The sequence below is a fragment of the Vulpes vulpes genome, chromosome 2, assembly GCF_048418805.1.
Source record: "Vulpes vulpes isolate BD-2025 chromosome 2, VulVul3, whole genome shotgun sequence".
In the NCBI taxonomy this organism is placed as follows: Eukaryota; Metazoa; Chordata; class Mammalia; order Carnivora; family Canidae; genus Vulpes; species Vulpes vulpes.
This window is the reverse complement of record NC_132781.1, coordinates 139,185,015-139,203,622: the sequence shown is the minus strand read 5'-3', so window position 1 is coordinate 139,203,622 and position 18,608 is coordinate 139,185,015. Positions and strand designations below refer to the sequence as shown.

Below are 18,608 nucleotides of genomic sequence, written 5' to 3'. Positions count from 1 at the left end.
AGTACAAGTCCTTTAAGTATATTTCACATTTTTGGTGTAGAGAATGTGATTTCTGTACATGAGATGGAAACTTCCTAAGTCATGTAAGCATTATCTGGAGGGTAATGAAATGATAAATGTTGCCTATAACACTTTTAATACCTTGATTAATATCAGAGATGAAAATGCTTTTGATTCAGTGTTAAAAAGCAGCTTGCTTGTTGTCTTCCCGTACAAATAACAGGAGAAGACAGTGATGTATAGCTTTTTATCCCAAGGAATGTATTTGTATCATGGGACCTGTAGGGTCTGGACTTCTTTCTGAAGCAGGGACTTGGAAATTGCTCACCTAGTTGAGAGATTTAGCTCCCTTCAGAGGTGGGTGACTTTCTGTACTCTTAACAATGGGAAGACTTGAGGAGCTGTCAAGTAGGGAATGGAGGAGAGCTGCTCAGGGAAGGGAGAGGAACTGAGAATTTTGTTCATCTCGGCTTTGGAGGTCTGGATTTCCCCATTACTAAGATTCCTTTAAAACTCTGACCCAGTGCAGCCTTGCAAGGAATTGATTTCTGAGATGAGACAATGAGCTGTGGTTTGCATTTTGTAAAGATGGAGGAAACCTCTAACACTGACCCTGTATGAGAGATGACTCAATTATCCGTGCCTTGGTACAGTTGCAAATTATTTTCCTTTGTCTGAAGTGGGTGGATGCCAGCGTCTTCATCAGAGCTCCTTAATTTAATGTATGGAAAATGTCTCAGCCACCATTTTTAACAATTAGCTGTATCATGGTTGAGGTGAGCTGCGCTCTAAAGGCAGCTGCAGGGCCATTTCATTTACATTCGGCTCTGTGGCACAAGAGCTTTGTGACTGTAAAACTCAGAAAATGAATTTGCACACTGCATAGAAGAGTTCTCTAGGAGGGTGGAGAATATTTCCAGAAAGAAAATGGAATCCTTTTGTCTACAGTAAGTATTTCTCATATACTCATAGCGGGGAGAGGTTGAAAATTTGTCTTTGGTTGAATGGGCAAAATAGACTTTAGAATGAACGCTGCAGATATTAAAGGTGTAAGACAGATGTTCTTGGATGTATGTTTTCATGTGTCAGAAACCAAGTGTGGTACATGTATGTTTGGAATATAGGTTCTGTGAGTGATTTTAACACATGCTTTAAATTAATTCTTCTCTGGTAATATAAGTTAATGAGAGGTATGAGTTTATCACCAGGCAAAAGGTGAAAATGACACTTGGGAGAAAAAAAAAATCCAAATATGATATATTTAAGAGGTCAAGCTTCTTTTCACTGTCTTTTACAAACAGTTTATTTTCCATTCCTGAAGAAAATTGCTGGATTTTAGTTTAGATTTTGTTTTTGTTTTTTGTTTTTAGAAGAAAAGCTTTCCGTGTTAATGATCTATAGTAACTGATTGAAATATATAAGAAAAAATGTTTTAACAAAACAAGATTTTTCTCCTAAAAAGATCAATAGATTGAGACTTTCACTCTCATTAATGGGGATAATTCTTAGTGCCTTCTGTTAATTAATAGTTGTGACTTCAAAGCTACTTATGGAAAACTCTTGTTTGTGATTGTAAGCTTAGAAATCTTGATTCTTAAAATTAATTGGATTTGACTTGGCTTATTCCTTTGTTCCTTTATGCTGTTACTGAGAGGAAATAAGTGGATTTTAACTTTGATTTGTGTGTTTATTTTTTAACGGCACTTAACCCTGCAGAATTTGTAGTAAGTGTATCTTACAGTAAACTATATCATGAAGAATTTGTTCAAAATCCTTTAGTAGCCGTTTGAGGAGTTGAATCTTAACAGAACTGAGAATCTGGGAATCCTTTTCACTTGATATCAAATTTATAAAGCCAGCTGTTCTTCCAGGTCTTGTTGCACTAGCTGTTATTCATCCTACTAACTGAATGCTGGTTTTCTCTAATTAATAGCTGTTTTTGAAACTAAGGGAGAGGAAGATTTTCACATCAGTCTTTTAATTGAAATAGGAAAGCTCAGTTATCCTAAGCCCTGTTCAGAATCCTACAAAGATTCCATAAATCTTACATAAATCTTAGGGTTGCAGTATAAGAGCCTAGATCTCAATGTAATTATTTTAATCCTGGGTAGGACATTTAATATATTCGTTGTTTAGATATATGGTAGAGTGCAAAGAGATTCTTTCCCCTTGGTTTTTATAAGGCTTGCTCTTTGAAATAAAAGAGTTTTAGGGCAGCAAATTAGCACACCATTTTAACTGCAGCTTTGCTTGCATAAAATGTTTGGTTGGATGGCATGAAGGATGTCACAAAGCCTTCCTTTGAAATTTTTAGAGTAAAACTTGGTTGAAGATTCTGGTCTTGTTTTCTTTCTCTGGCTTTATGGAAGCCACGTACGGAGGTACTCTGGGAAGATAGCTGAGACCCAGTTGCTTTCCAATTTATTTATTTATTTATTTGCCTCTACCATGGTCTACTCAAGTTTGGTTACTGGGAAGAGGCTCTCCTTTCCAGTACTTGTAGGAGATTCCCAAATCTCTTCAAACTGGAAACTTTGATTTTCTCATACAGTTTTAGCTTTCCTGGTAGTAAAGAGTCAGGGCTGGCTCTTTGCTACAAAAAAAAAAAAAATGTATTCGTATCAAACCTTTGAATGCTCTGGCAATGCCATAATGTAGATAAGCAAGCATGTCGGCCAGCCCGCTAGAAGCTTTCCGTGGCACTAAGATGGCAGTGAGGAAGGAGTAAAATGGCGTCACCAGGAATGCTGTGATAAGAGGTGCACCGCATGAGTCGTTTTTCTTCAATCAAGTTCGGAGACACCTCTAGTAGCACTGCTTTGCCAATTTGCAGTTACTTCTTATTCTGTTAGAAGAGAGAAATTTTGAGATTTTCCTGAAGTAAAAGACTTAATTAGCATTTATATCTAAATAGCTTCCAATTTTTACTTTTAAGAAATTAGTGACAGATATGAATAAATTTTAAATAGGTATTTTATATCAACACTGACAGTTGTTGCTTTGTGTTTTCTTCTTCTTTTTTAATGTAGAAACATAACTCCTACCAATATAGGATGGATTTTTAGAAGACAGGACAGTATGAATCTCCTTTATGGCAAGATGAAACTAGCATTCCCATGAAAAGATGTTATTTGTCTTTGATACTGGTTTTCATTCTAGCTCTTGTGGACTTAGGTTATTTTATGTGTAAAAATACATGTCATCTTCAAAACAAAGTTTATTGTATTTTTGTCGTTCAAAGTATGGATTGATTTGGAAGCAAACTGTAGTCATAGTGGTAGTGACAGTGCTAATTTCTTACCTGTTCCTATCTCTCCTGGAGTTGGAATTTCAGAGCTGGCCTCTGAGTTGATGAAGTGTAATCAGCTCATCTTACAGTTAGATAAAGCGAGGCCTTAGTGTAGTTAAATAACTTTCTCAAGGTCATACATCTGCAAAGCAGTTGATTTTGCCCCAAATTCAGGCCAACTGACTCTTTATCTGGGCTATGCTATGCCTCTGTCTGCATCTGACTCCATGTTGTTCTCTTTGTGGGCTTGCTGGTGACTGATGGGCCTAATGGATTGAGCTTTCAGCAGAGCCTGTCTTTACTTGAGCAGCCTAACTCACAGAGATGTTTCTTCTTGATCTTGCCAGATGTGGCTTAATTGAGCTATGCCTGGAGTCTTCCTGGGCCTGTGTAGATATGCATTTACAGATTTATCATTTATAAACATTTAAAAATAAGACATATTTGAAGGTTGAACTTTTAGATCATCCATCGTGTTGACTCAGTTTGAAGGATGAAGTACTCATCTGGGATGGGCATCATATCTGCGTGCCCTGAGCTAGGATGGAGCCGAGCATTTTGATGTGCCCTCCCAGCGGATCACACCTTCAGCTGTAGGTATTAGGGATCCCATAGTGCAGGGTTGTCCTTTTCCTAGTATGGATGGGCTGAGTCAAAGGTTTTGGTTCCCTGTCAATTTTAGACTATATTCATAAAATGGTCTTGCTGTCTCCTCCTGTAGTTTGTATTTGCCACCTCACCTAGGCATTGTTTTCTATTTTATGTACCCGTGGTGATCAATGTTGAGTGGTGTATCCTGTGGTATTCCTTCAGCTGTGACAGGGTACAGTCAAAACGTTTCCACATTAAAGGTTCTGGAGAGTGAAATCCCAAGTACTGTTAGCAGAGCAGAGGTGTACCATGACAAATTCCATGTAAGACAACCGGAAGTTATAAAAGAAAAGTCTCTTGCTTGTTTTAGTGGACTCCAGACAAATGTTTGAAAAATAATTTCTGAATAAAAAGAAACTGCAGCAAAACCAAAGCTCTCTTTCCTCTGACAGCCATGATGATTAGTGCTCCAATCCCATCGGCATAAGCAATGCTGCATAGCGGGAGGAGCTGTGATTTTCAACTGCAGTGTAAATGACTGACACCATGTACCAGCAGGGAATTAATATGACACGTGGTTCTCAAACATTGTCTTGACTAACAGCGCTCCTTGTGCTTGCTAAGTAGAACTTAATCCCGAGTGCTGTAGAAACCAGCCTGGCACAAACCACTCAGTTCCCACCTGACCACCTCAGAGACACACCCTCTGCTATCTGTTCTCACAGCTGCCAAATCTTGCTTTTTTGTTTTCCATTTCCAAAGGGAAAAGACACTAGACAGCAAAGTAGGGAATCTGTGTTTTCTAACATAATACAAGGTTGTTTTAATGAGTCCTTTTAGAGTGGGTTTGGGGGACAGTGGCAGAGGATATTGGCCATGATAAAAGGGCATGATTGATGCATTCCCGTTTTATACTGCAGTGCGGTGTTAGTACCCAAAGTTCTTTGAATGTGGATTGATCCATCTCCAAAATGGAAATCAGTTCCCCAAAGACATACTAAATCATTTTTATCGCCCCTTAATGTATATCCTCCTTATCTTATCATCACTTCGAATGACTATGGCATTAATATTTTTTAGATCCCTTCATACCTTTGGGCAAGGAGAGGGTTCCAGTACTGGTTTTTGACGCCAGACATGCTTTGCCACACTATTATATATTACTTGCAAAACTAGATTTCAGTTTTCTCTTTAGTATCCTCCCTATTCTTGTGTATCCAGAGGTTAGCCCTAGCTAGTGTACTAGTTTTTTACAGGGGTTTTTTACAGGTCTGGGTATGGGGGGGGGAGGGCAGGGAGATAAAATGTTCAGTTATGTCCTTGCTTTCTCCTATGGGGCCATCTCAGCAGTCTGAGGACAGTTGGCTGGCTGCCCTCCCTCCATCTTTGTCTTGGCTTCTAGTGTTCCTGTTCCTTCCTGTCCCACTTCTAGGAGTGGAGGGTGAAGATGGCCAGCAGAGGCCCAACCTCTGCAGCATGGCGCATCCTGCTGTATCATGGTCCCTCTCATGAGGACCCAGGCTCTTGCTTGTTTTTCATGGAAGTGGTAAGATTGTCAGTACTGAACAAGCCACGTCCTCTCCCAGACCTCCTGTGACCAGCAGAAGAAAGTTACTAATGCAACCCCAAAAGGTCACTTTCAGGGCTTTGCTGGATTTGGGAGGAAGGGGGAGTTCTGAAAACATTTTTTTCTCACCAGTGCCTAAATGGCCATCGTTTATTCTTTTACTCATTTCTCTTATGGTCTTACAACTTGTTCCCCCTCTGCACGTAGTCTCCCAGTGACTGAGTTGAACAGATTGCTTTCTTTCCTGGATGGCCAGAGATAGGGAACATATAACAGGAATGCCCTGGACTCCCTAAAAGGGTGCAGCTTATTTTGTAGCAGTAGCACAAGAGATTTAACTGTCCCTCACAAGGGTGCAGCTCTTAACCTCAGCCTTACTTTGCAAGGACAGTACCCCAGTGTGCTCAGAAGCAACCATAGCTTTATGACTTGGCATAGAAATAGGAAGAGGCATCTCGTAGTTACATGCCTCCATTGTATTAACAATGTTAATACTCTGCACCCCTCTCTGCCTCACACAGGAATGGCATGTCCCCATCCTCAAAGACATCCCCTTCTGGGTCGTGGCGAGTCCTGCCTCTGACATGCTTTCTTTAGTCAATACTGAAAGTCTCAGAAGTTGGGTTTTTGTTATATGGTAGTTATTTCCCTCTTCCTCCTCCTCCTCACTTTGTGGGTTGGGGAGGATAATAGGAAGGGGTCCACAAAAGGCAGTTAGTGGGCTTGGCTCTCTCAAAGGCCTGTGGCTTTTCCAGAAGGCACAAGTAAGGTGGAATTTCATCACGCCTGGACTGGCATGCCCTTGAAGAGACCAGGCATGCCAGCACACTTAAGTCCGTGCAGCCCTGGGTGGATGCAGAAGGAGACACTTTCTCAGATCTGTGTATTTTTAGGTTTAGAATCTCCTTGGACACATTGCGTTAGCTTAAACCTGTGAGAATTTGTTAGACCATCCTTTAAACCAATTTGAATTATGGGAATAAGTGATTTATTTTGTCTTAATGGGACCCAAATCCATCACCTAATTGTGTGACCCTTTGTTTAGCCCAGTGTAGTAGAAACTGTACAAAATGGTACCCTGCAGCCTGACAGTGACAGATGGCCTGGTGCCCATGCAGCGCCATGTTCTAGTGACAAGGTTTGCCACCTGTGGCTGCAGAGCTGCCTGCAGGCCTGTGGATCTGCTGAGCTGGCAAATGGTGGAACTCCATAGCCACTCTTGCAGGGTCTGCTGCCACCTGCTGAATGAGAGCGGCTAGGCTTTTGCATAAACACAGTGAGAAATCATACAACAACATTAAAAATACGTTACAATTGATTATGTCAGCTGCCAGCTTAGTACTGCTTTCTGAAGGGGGATTTTTTTTTTTTAAGATATCTATATATCTACTTTTGAAAATTTAATGCAGTCTGTGAAGAAACAATCTAAAGTATTAAACTTTTGTAGAAAACAAGCTGTGGGATTTACTCTAAATACCTGAATTGCAGAGTAAAGCCTGGATTTGCTGTTCTGTCTGTATTCCTTGCAAAAGGAGATTCACTATCTCTTGGGTATTTTAGGCTGACATTTTATGTATTCTTACTGTATTGCATTAAATTTTGCTCTGATAAAATAACCAAGCACGCTATAAAGCCATATGAAAGTCCCCCCAAATCTTAAAAATGTTTAAATTTAAAAATTTCTCCATTCATCTTTTAGGCTTTATCAGTAATGAACATCTCTGCACCTGAAAATTCCTTGAGGCATTCTCTGTAGGCATCACAAAGGGAGCTAATGAAAAGCGTGTCCACACCATCTGATAAGCCCAGCGGCTCCAAGTACTGGCAGGGTTTCTGTTGTGCCCGTCTGAACACAATATATCGTTTTGTCCTTCCTCACTTTCTCCTGAAGTAGCTTACCCAAGAGAAGGTTTCGGAAGAGGTCATTTGTTCAGAAATTGAAAAGAAGGAAAATTTAGGCATGGTTAAGGGAGTAGTAGGTATTCAGAATGATCTGAAGCACAGTAGTGGATACAACTCACACACCTGTCTTTCTAGAAATCAGACACTTCTCCCTTTCACTATCTAAGGTTATAACGGCTACTTGCAGTGGTTATTGGAAGTCTTGTTTCCATCTTGGAGCAGAGCCTCTTGATTATTCTAGTTTTTAAGTTTATTTATTTATTTATTTTATCTGCTTGGTTTTCTTTTCCTTCTTCATTGCCTTCCTAGCTGTTGCTTTTGTCCTTGCAATGTTTTTTCCATCCAGATTGACCATTTTCTACTGTCACTGCTTACTTGTTAGTATTTTGATTTGTAATGTTGGTTACAGATTTCCTGTTAATTTGTATATCATTATGTATCAAATGAGAGAAGACTTTTAAAGCACTCACCATGTGTTTTTGTCTTACCTCACATACCTTTTTATAGAGCATCTGGCCCGCTGTGGGTGGCTCACTTTAGATTTTGTCAGAGTAGATTGTCAGTTGATCTGTTGAAAGGGAAGAGACATGGAATCATCTTTAGTGTTTTGACGACCATGTAAAATATGGCTTTTGCTTTGTGGGACCATGCTAGACTATTATTCTATATTTTTTGTTTTATTTTTAAATGGTCAGGAAATCTATATTCAAGATCTTCAAACTGTTTATGTAACTGTCCAGCAAACCACTTATTTGTTGTAGATGGGAAGCAAAGATTTGTGAAAGAGTCACTGTAAGCTCTTTTTTTGCCATCTTACTTTTCTAGCTAAAGTAGATACAGAAATTTTTCTCACAGAGACCCTTATTTCTTACAGTTTTCACTTTTGGAAAGCAAATAAGCTAAGAGAATTTGGCCATTTGACAAAAACAAACATCCTTGTGCCCACTCCCTTCTTCTGCAGTAGGAGTTAGCTGCCACTTGCATTCTGAAACCCCGGCTGCCTGGTGACTAAAAATAAGGCCATTTCATGCCTGTCTTTCCCAACGTGAGCCATTTAAAAGACAGATTGGCTGGTCAGGTCCCTGAGATCTAACCACATGTTTGATAGGAGAATTGGCTTACCTGTGGTTATGTTCTGGGTTGTTCTTGATTAGTACAGGTATCCCCTGCACTATTCAGAAGTTTGTGTTAAGCCACTTTACTTTTACGGAAGGCCCACATTAGTACCTGTTTTTGCTAACAAAAGAAATCCAAAGCAGACTTCTGTTTTTACGAAAAAGGTGAAAAGCAAAAAAAGCCTTCAGTATTTGTTTTGTAGCAGAGGCAGCACCATGCAAACTCCTTCCCTGAGAGCCACGCTCAGTATCTCAGCCTCAGCTGCCAGTGCTTTGAACTGTATCTGTGAGCATCTGTGCTCTATCATGTTTTATTTTGTGCATCCATTAACAAGATGTGCTCTAAGGTACCAGAAAAGCCAAAGAGAGGTTATTTTGGGGTCTGGGAACACAAAAAAGTTTTTTTCATAGGTATTAATGGCAATTGCTTCTTTGCTTTATGTCTTTCTGGCTTACGAAAGGTTTCAAAGGAATGTTCTGCTTTCAGATGGTGGGGGAAACCTTTATACATTACAAGGCAGCCCACTTCCTCTGTTAAAGATGGAACACATGGGGTCGGGGGTGCCTGGGTGGCTTAGTTGGTTAAGCATCTGACTCTTGGTCTCAGCTCAGGTCTTAATCTCAGGGGCATGAGTTTGAGCCCCGCACTTGGGCTCCACGCTGGGCATGGGGCCTCCTTTAAAAAAAAAAAAAGGAACACATGGCTGGAAATAATGCTTGGGCAGATATATGCTCCACAGCAATAAATAGTAACAATATTTTGGGATGCCAAAAAGTTGACATCTAGAGCAGTAATTTCCAGCTTTTATATTTTACACCATGACCCACCTCATACATAGAAATATGTAAACATAATTGAAAGAACCAAGTTTCAGAGAACAGTATTTACCCATACCACATGTCTCTGTTGCATTTTATTTCATTAAAAAAAAAAAATGCTGATCAGGGGATCCCTGGGTGGCTCAGCGGTTTAGCACCTGCCTTTGGCTCAGGGCGTGATCCTGGAGACCCGGGATCAAGTCCCACATCGGGCTCCCTACAGGGAGCCTGCTTCTCCTTCTGCCTGTGTCTCTGGCCCTCTCTCTGTGTGTCTCATGAATAAATAAATAAAATCTTAAAAAAACAAATGCTGATCAATTTTATGACCCAATTATGAGTTCTGACCCACATTTTGAAAAACACTGTTTAAAGGAATGTCAAAAACTTGATATTTATTGTCTCATTCCTCCTCCTAACTATATGAGGTAGGGGGAAAAAAGTAATAAATATGTAACCATAAAATATCTGTTTATTCTACCTTGATTTGCTGTGATAGAAACCGTATGGTAAAAAAAAAAAAAAGAGAGAAAAAAAGAAAAGAAACCGTATGGTAGAACGGAAAAAAGTAAAGGGGTCAGAAAATTTGGATTCTATGAACTAGGTATTCTTAATACGGACCCACAGCATTGTAAAGTTGGTAGAAGCTCTAGAAATCATCTTGAAAGGTCCTTTCAGTGTTTAAATCTATATTAAGGATATAACGTAAAGTATGATCCGGTTAAGTAGCACCAAGAGATGGTTTTAGTATTGGGTTAAAGCGAGGACTAGGTGTTTAACACACACCTAGTACAGAGTAAGCCCCATAGCAGTGAAAGGGTTAGCCCTTGTTAGTACTGGTATAAGAGCTGGTACTCTCTGAGGCTTCAGTTTTATTTATTTATTTATTTATTTATTTATTTATTTATTTATTTATTTAAAGATTTTATTTACTTATTCATGAGAGACACACAGGGAGAGGCAGAGAGAGGCAAGGATGGGAGAAGCAGCCTCCCTGCAGGGAGCTCGATGTGGGACTTGACCCTGGGACCCTGGGATCACGACCTGGGCCCGAGGCAGGCGCCACCACAGAGCCACCCAGGCGCCCCCTTCAGCTTTATTTTTAAAGAGGATCTGATAATGGACGAAGAAAACAAATTTAAAGGTATTTCGCTTCCTTCTTGGACTCTGCTTTTTTAGAGAGAAAAGGAATTTTTTCTTTATATTCTTGATTTAAAAGTGTATTGTTTTATAAGTATCTGAGAAACATGGGATCTCTTGAGAGTTAGAGCTGTGCTGAGTGAATTCTGTGTCTTTTCCTAATTGGGAAACTGGTCCAATTAGTTAAATGCGGAGATTCTGTTTCTTACCTGTAAAATGGAAAGGGGGTGGATGGGAGAGAGTGGAGTGATCATGTCTTTTCTTCTGTATTGTTAAAAGATTAGCAGTAATGTCTTTGAATTGGTTAGGCAGTGTCTGGCCCTTAATTGCTTCCTGAATGGGAGCTATTATATGTTATAGAAAGCTTGAAACCAAAACCCATTCAAGGAGCCAGTTAGAAGAGGGTCTGTTTCCAAGACTCTGGCAGGAGGAGCAGTATACAGATGGGGAAGTCAGGAGTAGTAATCTTACTTAGCAGGCCTGCAGATGTTTGTGGAATGTTCTTTATTGAGTGGGCCAGCAGTAGACGGGTCAGGTGGGAGCCTGTGAGCAATTAAAAAGTGCTTGTTGGCAAGAAGAGGCGACATCCGTGATGCAGTGCTCTGTGGGTCACAGTTAAACGGCTGGCATCTTCGAGCAGGGAGATGGGCTGTTTTGTCTTGTCTGTCCAGAGTCTTCATTGTGGCAGGGAGCTCTGCCCAGTGAGAAAAGGCACCTCCCAGGTCACCCTTCACGCCCTCAGTCCTATAGAAAACCCATTTTCTGATGAGCTAGAAAAGTATCTCTCTGGGATGTGGGGTGTGAGAGGCACCTCCCGGAAGTGGTGGGAAGGAAAGGAAACACACGTAGAAAAGGGAAGTCGAGGGAGAGGTCCCCGGGAAACTTGGACCAAGTCAGGTATTTATCTGCCCAACGATTTAGTTCCCTCTAGGTGTCGGTTCTTTGAAAGAAAGTAACTGTCTGCCACTAGATGGCACCCAGGCCCCGGGACTGTTGCAACTTGTATGTATTAATAGTTCTCTTAAAGATTCTTTTCAAAAGATAGGCCACTAATGTGTTGTTTTTTAAAATAAAATGTGATAATGTAGGCTATTTTGGAGACGAATAAAGGATGAAAAATTGAAATCCAAAATCTATGTATTTTATGTTTGTGCTATCGAGAAAGCCCAACTGTTGAAGTACATATGGCTCATGGTCTTTGTTCATAGGGAGACACTGTCTAAAATCTGAATCTCATGCACAGGTGTTCAATTTACTTATTAGTGAGACTTTTGGAATCTGGGTTTATAATGAATATATTTCTTTAAATATTTTATTTACTTATTTGAGAGAGCGAGCGCACGCGTGAGCAGGACCAGAGAGGAGAGGGAGAATCCCAGGACCCTGAGATCATGACCTCAGCTGAAGGCAGATGCTTAACCGACTGAGCCACCCAGGCACCCCTGTAATGAATATTTTCAAGAAGAGAGTAATCTGTTCCTAAGCCAGCATTTTTTTCTTTGTTTCATCACTATTTGACATTTCATCTCTTAGAAAATTTGGAATTGTGTTTCTTACAGAATATTATGTTGCCTTTAAACAAATATGTCTGATTATTGTTTTGCGTTTGTGTTTTAATTGTGTGTGTGTGCACACACACGAGTTACATGTAGACACGGGTACATTAAAGGAATGGCACAGGCTGGTCATTGAGAAGAGCAGAGGAAGACCATAGAGGGCATGGGCACTTGGCATGGCCCCTCCCACACCAACCAGAAAGAAGAAAGACCAGACCTTGTCAAGCAGTGGTTATCACCCTCCCACCCCCATTCCAAAGATGGCTTGTGTAGACAGTCCACCTCCCATAGCAGCCAGGAAAGGGTGCCACAAAACACAATCTGTGCATACCCTTTGCTCAGGAGCAGCGTTCAATGATAATTCCATAGCTTTATTTATGAACTGTAATACTGAAACCTTTAGTATTAGCCATTAAAGACTACTTGGAAAAATGAAATTACAATAAAGGTTTGTTGACTTAATTCATTTGCTGTGAAGGGTATAAACAGGGTCTGTTAAAATCCTCCCCATCATTTCATGTCTGGCTCCCCTGAGATGGCCAGAAGCAGGGATGTGGTGACAAGCTGCCTCCTGAATGGACCACATGGGGTACTAACTTTATGTGCTCTGGTTTATCAAGGCCATTGCATTAGTAGGCAAGTGACTAATGCCTCTCCCCACTCCACCCCAACACCAAACAGCAGTGTGGGCATTTGGAGCAGTCTTCATGTGCCCTCAGAGCTGCTGAAGAGCTCCCTCAGGGACTGCCCTGGAGGAGCCTGAGTGAGGGAACTGTTTCCTTGGCTGCTCGCCATTGCCTGTGTTCATTCTAGTGCACTGCCAGCTTCGGGTGTGACAGCATGTGGGAGAATCATGGGCTAATAAGTAAGAAATCAGGAATCTATGAAGAATAATAATATTTTATTTAAATTTATATTCCCAATTGTAGTGGCCTTCTCTCATGTTTTTGTTTTGTTTTGTTTTAGAGAATCAGCAGCAACTTTGTATCTGGGACTGCTTGAACAACATACATATATTAAAATGTTATGGTTGTTAAGATATCATAGATGATCAAAAATTAACCATGACAGTAAGTTTTCAAAACTGTCAAATAATGGTTTTAAAATTTAGCCTGTCTTCAAAACTTGAGCTTAATTCTACTTTGTATTATATTCCCCCAGAGTTCATATTCCTGGGCGTTTCCCTCTGATGTCATTAACAGATCTAAATCTAATTGATTCTTTTACTTTTTATTTATTTATTTTTTAAATAGGCCCCATGCTGGGCGTGGGGCTTGAACCCATGACTCTGAGATCAATATTTGGATGCTTAACTGACTAAGCCACTCAGGTGCCCCTAAATCCAATTGATTCTGATAATAGAGCTACATGTAATTGAACCTTGAGTCTAGTGCTTGATTGCATTATCTCATTTACTATTCATTTTACATACAGGTAAACTAAGGTTGAAAGAGTTTGAGCGACTTGGCTAAATTCATACCATCAGTAAATTGAGACACCATGATTTGAAACTAAGTCTCATTATGTTACTGTGTAGTTGCATTTTGTAGGCATTTAGCTGTGTGCACATTAAACCAGACTTGACTGTCTTCTCTTCATCCCATCTATATTAATCAAGCAGTGAGTGTCATCAGGACTGAAATAGGGAGTGCAGGTGCAAACCCCAAAAGAAATGTGTAGTTTTTCTGTTTATTTGTGTTTTGTTTTGGGGAGTGTCCCAGCCATTGACAAATAAGTGGAAAACAGACAAGTGGATGGTGCTGCTTCTGCAACGTTAGGAAGAAATTGAAGAACAAATTAAAAGCAACAGAGAAATATAGGCTAACGAAGAGTTAGAAGCACTGTGACTGTTGTGTCGGCAAAGCTGTGTCTCTAATCTGGGCCATTCAGAAATACGGAAGGCCAATCTTGACAGTTCTGTTTTATATGTTTATAGGATATGTGACTCAATCTACTGTTTCATGGGGACTTCAGCTCCTAAGAGTCATCATGTGCTCCCAGCATGAAAGAAACTAGGAAACACCTAGAAAAACCATCTATTTTGATGTTTTTGAGTTAAGAAATTTCTGTCAGGGTGAAAATGGAGAGGATGGTGGATATCTTTATGGTTATTTTTTTCCTTACAGTGTAGTTTTGATTATCTGAAGGTTGATTTTAACCTAAGTTTCGTCATTTTTTCCCCCTTTCCTAGGGCTTCCTGAAGAACGAGAAGGACAATGCCCTGCTATCTGCCATTGAAGAGTCTCGGAAGAGGGTAAGAAAGGGACCGTCATGAGGATGTGCACCATTGTGAGGGCAGCAGTTTATACAGGGAGTGCAAGTTTTGGAAGCTGGAGCCTGTGTCCAGGCCCAGCTTTCCTACTTAGTTAATTCACCAGAGGGAGTTCTACAGGAACTGTTTTGAGGAAGATATCATACTCTACATGTAGTTAGGGACTGAAATATATCTGAAACCGAATGGCCAATTAATTATTAAATTAATCTTAAAGTGGAAGGCCAGATAGTTCTTTGGTTTCATTGTTACGTATAAAATAGGTATTTCAATTTCTGTTGAAACAGCAGTTCAGAAAAGCAGTTAGGATCATTGATAATTTTCCTTAATTTTTCTTTTTATCATACAATTTGATTTTTTTGTGTTACCCTTTATATGAACAATTTTCCCAGGCTCTTTAAATAAATAAAAGGAAAGGAAAGAAACTAGCTTGGTGCTCCAAAAGATGATAAGGAAGCCAGCCAGAGCTGCCATTATACATGCACCAATATTTTACATTAGCATTCCCTCAAGATATTCAAACATTGTTTCCCAACATGTGTTATCTCCATTTGTTTCTGTCAAGAGTTAGAAGATCAAAACCTTTCCAAAAGATCCCATGACAGAGTAAGAGATTTTTTAGGTCCCTGGAGTCCTTTGGGGTGGGGAGGGAGGAATGTCAGCAGTCATGTGAAGTCGATTTTTTAAAATGTCGCTCTTCCCAGTAAGGAGGCCGGGGAGGGTTCACTCTAGTCTGCTAGCAGTGGCTGTCTCTACAAAAGTGAATAGGGGTAAAGGGGAAACCTCTTCAGAGCTGTCCTCTGTTGTTTACTTTATAACTCTTATATCAAGTGAAATATGTAATTTAAAATAAATTACATTTTAAAAATGATTAAATAAATTGCTTCTCAGTGTGCTTTATTAAAATATTCTGTGCAGGTGAGAATACCTCAGGAAGGCTGATGTGAGATAGGGCAGCAGGAGGGCTTGCGAGCTCTAATTTATAAGATGATCCAAAGGCAATTTATTTAAATGATTGGTATATTTAATTATCAGAGTAAAAAAATAATCCCTAAAATTTTATTAAGTATATTTTTGGCAATAGTATTTATTAGAGAAATTCACTTGATTCAGATTTGAAAAAAAAAATTTTTTTAAACGGCTTTTTTGTTCACACTTTGAGGAACTCACCAACATTGATTTTCCTGCTGTAAAGGACCAGTGAAATTAAATTAGGATTGTCGGATGCCACTGAGCCTTATTAATCCATTTACCCTGCGGAATGTGTTTCTGGAATTGGCAGTCTCTGAACATTGTGCCATACTGAGACTAAATGTGCAGCCAGCCAAAACATTTAAGTGACATACCACAGTGCAAAATGTGTGCATATGTGTTTGTGAGGGAGATGTTCCGGTGTTGGGAGCTGTCATGGGGGGAGACCTTTCACCTGTCTGGACAGCAGGAGACTACCACTGAGCGAGAATTATTTTCAAACAAAAGGTGAGTGGTTTCCTGGCATTTTGGTGGTAATTTCATGTCTGAATAACTTGCCAATGTCCTGCTGAAATGCCAAGAAAACAAGCTACAAAACCACAAATATGTCCTATCTTTTTCCATTTGGTGCATCCCAGCAAAAACAGAACAACATTATCAGAACATATGTAGAGTTTCTAAAAGCCAGCAACAGCTCAATAATATGCGGGTGTGAAGTCAAAGCATATTGCCCTATTCCCTTTTTGAAAATGGGGTTCATGTGATCCCCACCTGTTTTTAATTCAGTTGCCCAGTTCCCTTGCTGCCTTCCTTTCTTAACTGTGTGCAGAGAGATAGATGTCCACACATAACTCAGAAGAGTCCAATTTAATTTGTAATTTCTCCACTGCTTTGTCTTTTTCTGCAGTTTGTTTTTCCTTCCTTTCAATTTTTACACATCTGCACACCCTTCAGGTTATCCCTTTTCTCTTCCCTGGGATTCCTTTCCTTCTTGTCCCTCCTGTTCCTGCCTTTCACCTTGTCTCAGACCCTTACTGTCTTTCTCTCCTCTTAGTTGTTGGTAGCTTTGTTGATTCTCGCTCATTAGCTCTTCTGTTGACATTCTTCTTTGCACCTAATCCAGTGGTTCAGTTGTGGATCTAAAGGGAATAGGCTGGAATAGGGCAGATGGGTGGCTGATCATACCTGATTAGCCCACAAATTAGATGTTCATTAGCTCTAATGTAATTAAAATAAGCTAGGGGTTGCAAGGTCAAAGGAAGAGAATTTTAATGCTGGGCCATTTTTTTTTTTTTTAATTTGAAGCTCCTTATCACATTAATGATGAATGGAACCACAGTGCTGTTCATTCAGGTTGTGGGGCTGTTTCTAAAGGAGAAGCCTGGCATACTGCTCAGGAATATGAGGATTTGAACCCAGAAAGCTGCCAGTTTTCAGAGTACTTCCTGTGTTCTTGAAATAGGAGTTCTTGGCACATAGGTGGGCAGCCTGATTAACAGGTGTTGGTTAATTCCCACTCTTGTCACTCTAACCCTTTAAATGATGCTGGAAGTCTGTCCCCACTGTCCTCATCGACAGTGTCTCTGGGTAGTATACTATCTGTTATCTTCAGTTGCTTTTATTCTTCTGCCGTTCTTTATCAGCCAGAGACTTATCCTTAAGAAAAATCTTGTGACACTCTGGAATCCTCAGTCAATACCACAGCTTAGGCAGTGCCTCACCCCCTGTAGCAAGCTCAGAAAGCTATATGGTATGCCAGCCTTCCCCCACCTCCTTATTTCTGTCCCATCTGGTCCTCGTGCCATATAGCCTTTCATTTTCCCTCGCTAGGAGAGGTTCAAGGCTGAGGACATTTTTGGGTTGATCACTAAAGTGTTGAAGAATTTGTAGTTCACTTGTGCACCATTTCTAGATATCTTCTGGGGAAACCATCCCCTTTCCTACGCCTGACATTGCCTTTCTGTTCCAGTATGCTTCTCTCCATTCAAAATGCATAGCTCTCATATTGAAGGTCACTAACGTAACGAGAAAATGATTTTTCCCTCGGGTATTTTTTCATCCTAGGCTAACTAACTGGAATATGGTCCATTCTGCCTGACTGTAGTGAGAAGCAAACAGGTGGAAGACTTTTTAAATTTTTGTCATTACCATCTCTTTGTGTCTTCAGAATACATATTAGAGAAGGAATTCATTGATTGACGGACCAAAATCACACTTGCAGGATATGTCAGCTTTCTTCCTAAACATTTTTTTTTGTATGTGTCTGGTGTCTGTCTTTTTCACATTTTAATAAATATTGGTCCATACTCAAACATCCATTTGTAGGAAGAGTATATATGGTTTTTCTGACAGTTTCCCAGGGCTCATATATATGGATATTATCAGTATAAACTATCTGTGTTGCCAAAAATAAAGTAGGCATTACTAATACTCATTCCCTTGGTGCTGCCTAATTAGATGCCAGTCTGATTATAAATGAAGTGGCTTTTGGAAAAGTGGGCCGAAGCTGTTGGGAAACCTGGTCTGCCAGTTAAAGAGTAACAGGCTAAGAACGGTCATGATTCTGTGTCTGTTAAGTGGCTTTCATTTCTTCAGAAGGTTTTGTTGTGCCTTTTCCTTCCCTCACGTCCTTCCTTCTTTGTTTTCTTTCTTTCTTTTTCTCTTTTTCCTTTTCTTTCTGAGCACCTTTGTTTTGGCAACAACCTGCACTGTTACCTCTAGACAGGCTTGAGGTTTGCCAGACATTTTCAGTGGTGACTTTGGGTAGAGTGGTAGGAGACCTAATCATAGAAGGGGCCACTTTTCTTTTACTGGTTTGCTTCCTTCTGTGAAAATATTGCTGTCTCTTTAAAAATAAAGACATTGGGAGACTGTTGTTTTTGTCTTTTCTTAGATGTTTACTAAAAACCATTGATTTTTGTAATCCAAGAAAAAGTACTTCAGTTTAAACTGTGATGTGCTATCACTTGTAATATGCAGCCTAATTTCAGAGATTTAAAGGGTATTTATCTTAATGAGCACATGAAAAGATGTTCAACATCACTAATCATTAGGGAAATGTAAATAAATCAAAACCATGAGAAATCAGCTCAACCCCATTACAATGGCTACTTGCCCAAAAAAAGAAAGAAAACAACTCAGAGGGGATCCCTGGTGGCTCAGCGGTTTGGCGCCTGCCTTTGGCCCAGGGCGCGATCTTGGAGTCCCGGGATCAAGTCCCGTGTCGGGCTCCCGGCATGGAGCCTGCTTCTCCCTCTGCCTGTGTTTCTGCCTGCCTCTCTCTCTCGCTCTCATAAATAAATAAATAAATTTTTAGAAAAAGAAAAGAAAGGAAAACAACTCAGAATATAGTGTTGGCAGGGGTGTAGAGAAACTGGAACCTTTGTGC

At 40.1% G+C, this 18,608-nt stretch overlaps 1 protein-coding gene across 3 annotated transcripts in view; it reads left to right on the top strand.

Annotated features, from left to right (window-relative positions):
- The window catches only part of NUP93 (nucleoporin 93), a 109,798-nt gene that overhangs the window by 56,262 nt on the left and 34,928 nt on the right, over positions 1 to 18,608 (top strand). For 2 of the 3 annotated variants that reach the window (XM_026011784.2, XM_026011785.2), the window contains one exon: positions 14,168 to 14,230. In XM_026011784.2, coding sequence (XP_025867569.2) covers positions 14,168 to 14,230 — 63 coding nt within the window. Of the gene's footprint in view, positions 1 to 304; positions 948 to 14,167; positions 14,231 to 18,608 lie in introns of those variants that run through there. The other variant, XM_026011786.2, reaches the window with a different exon arrangement.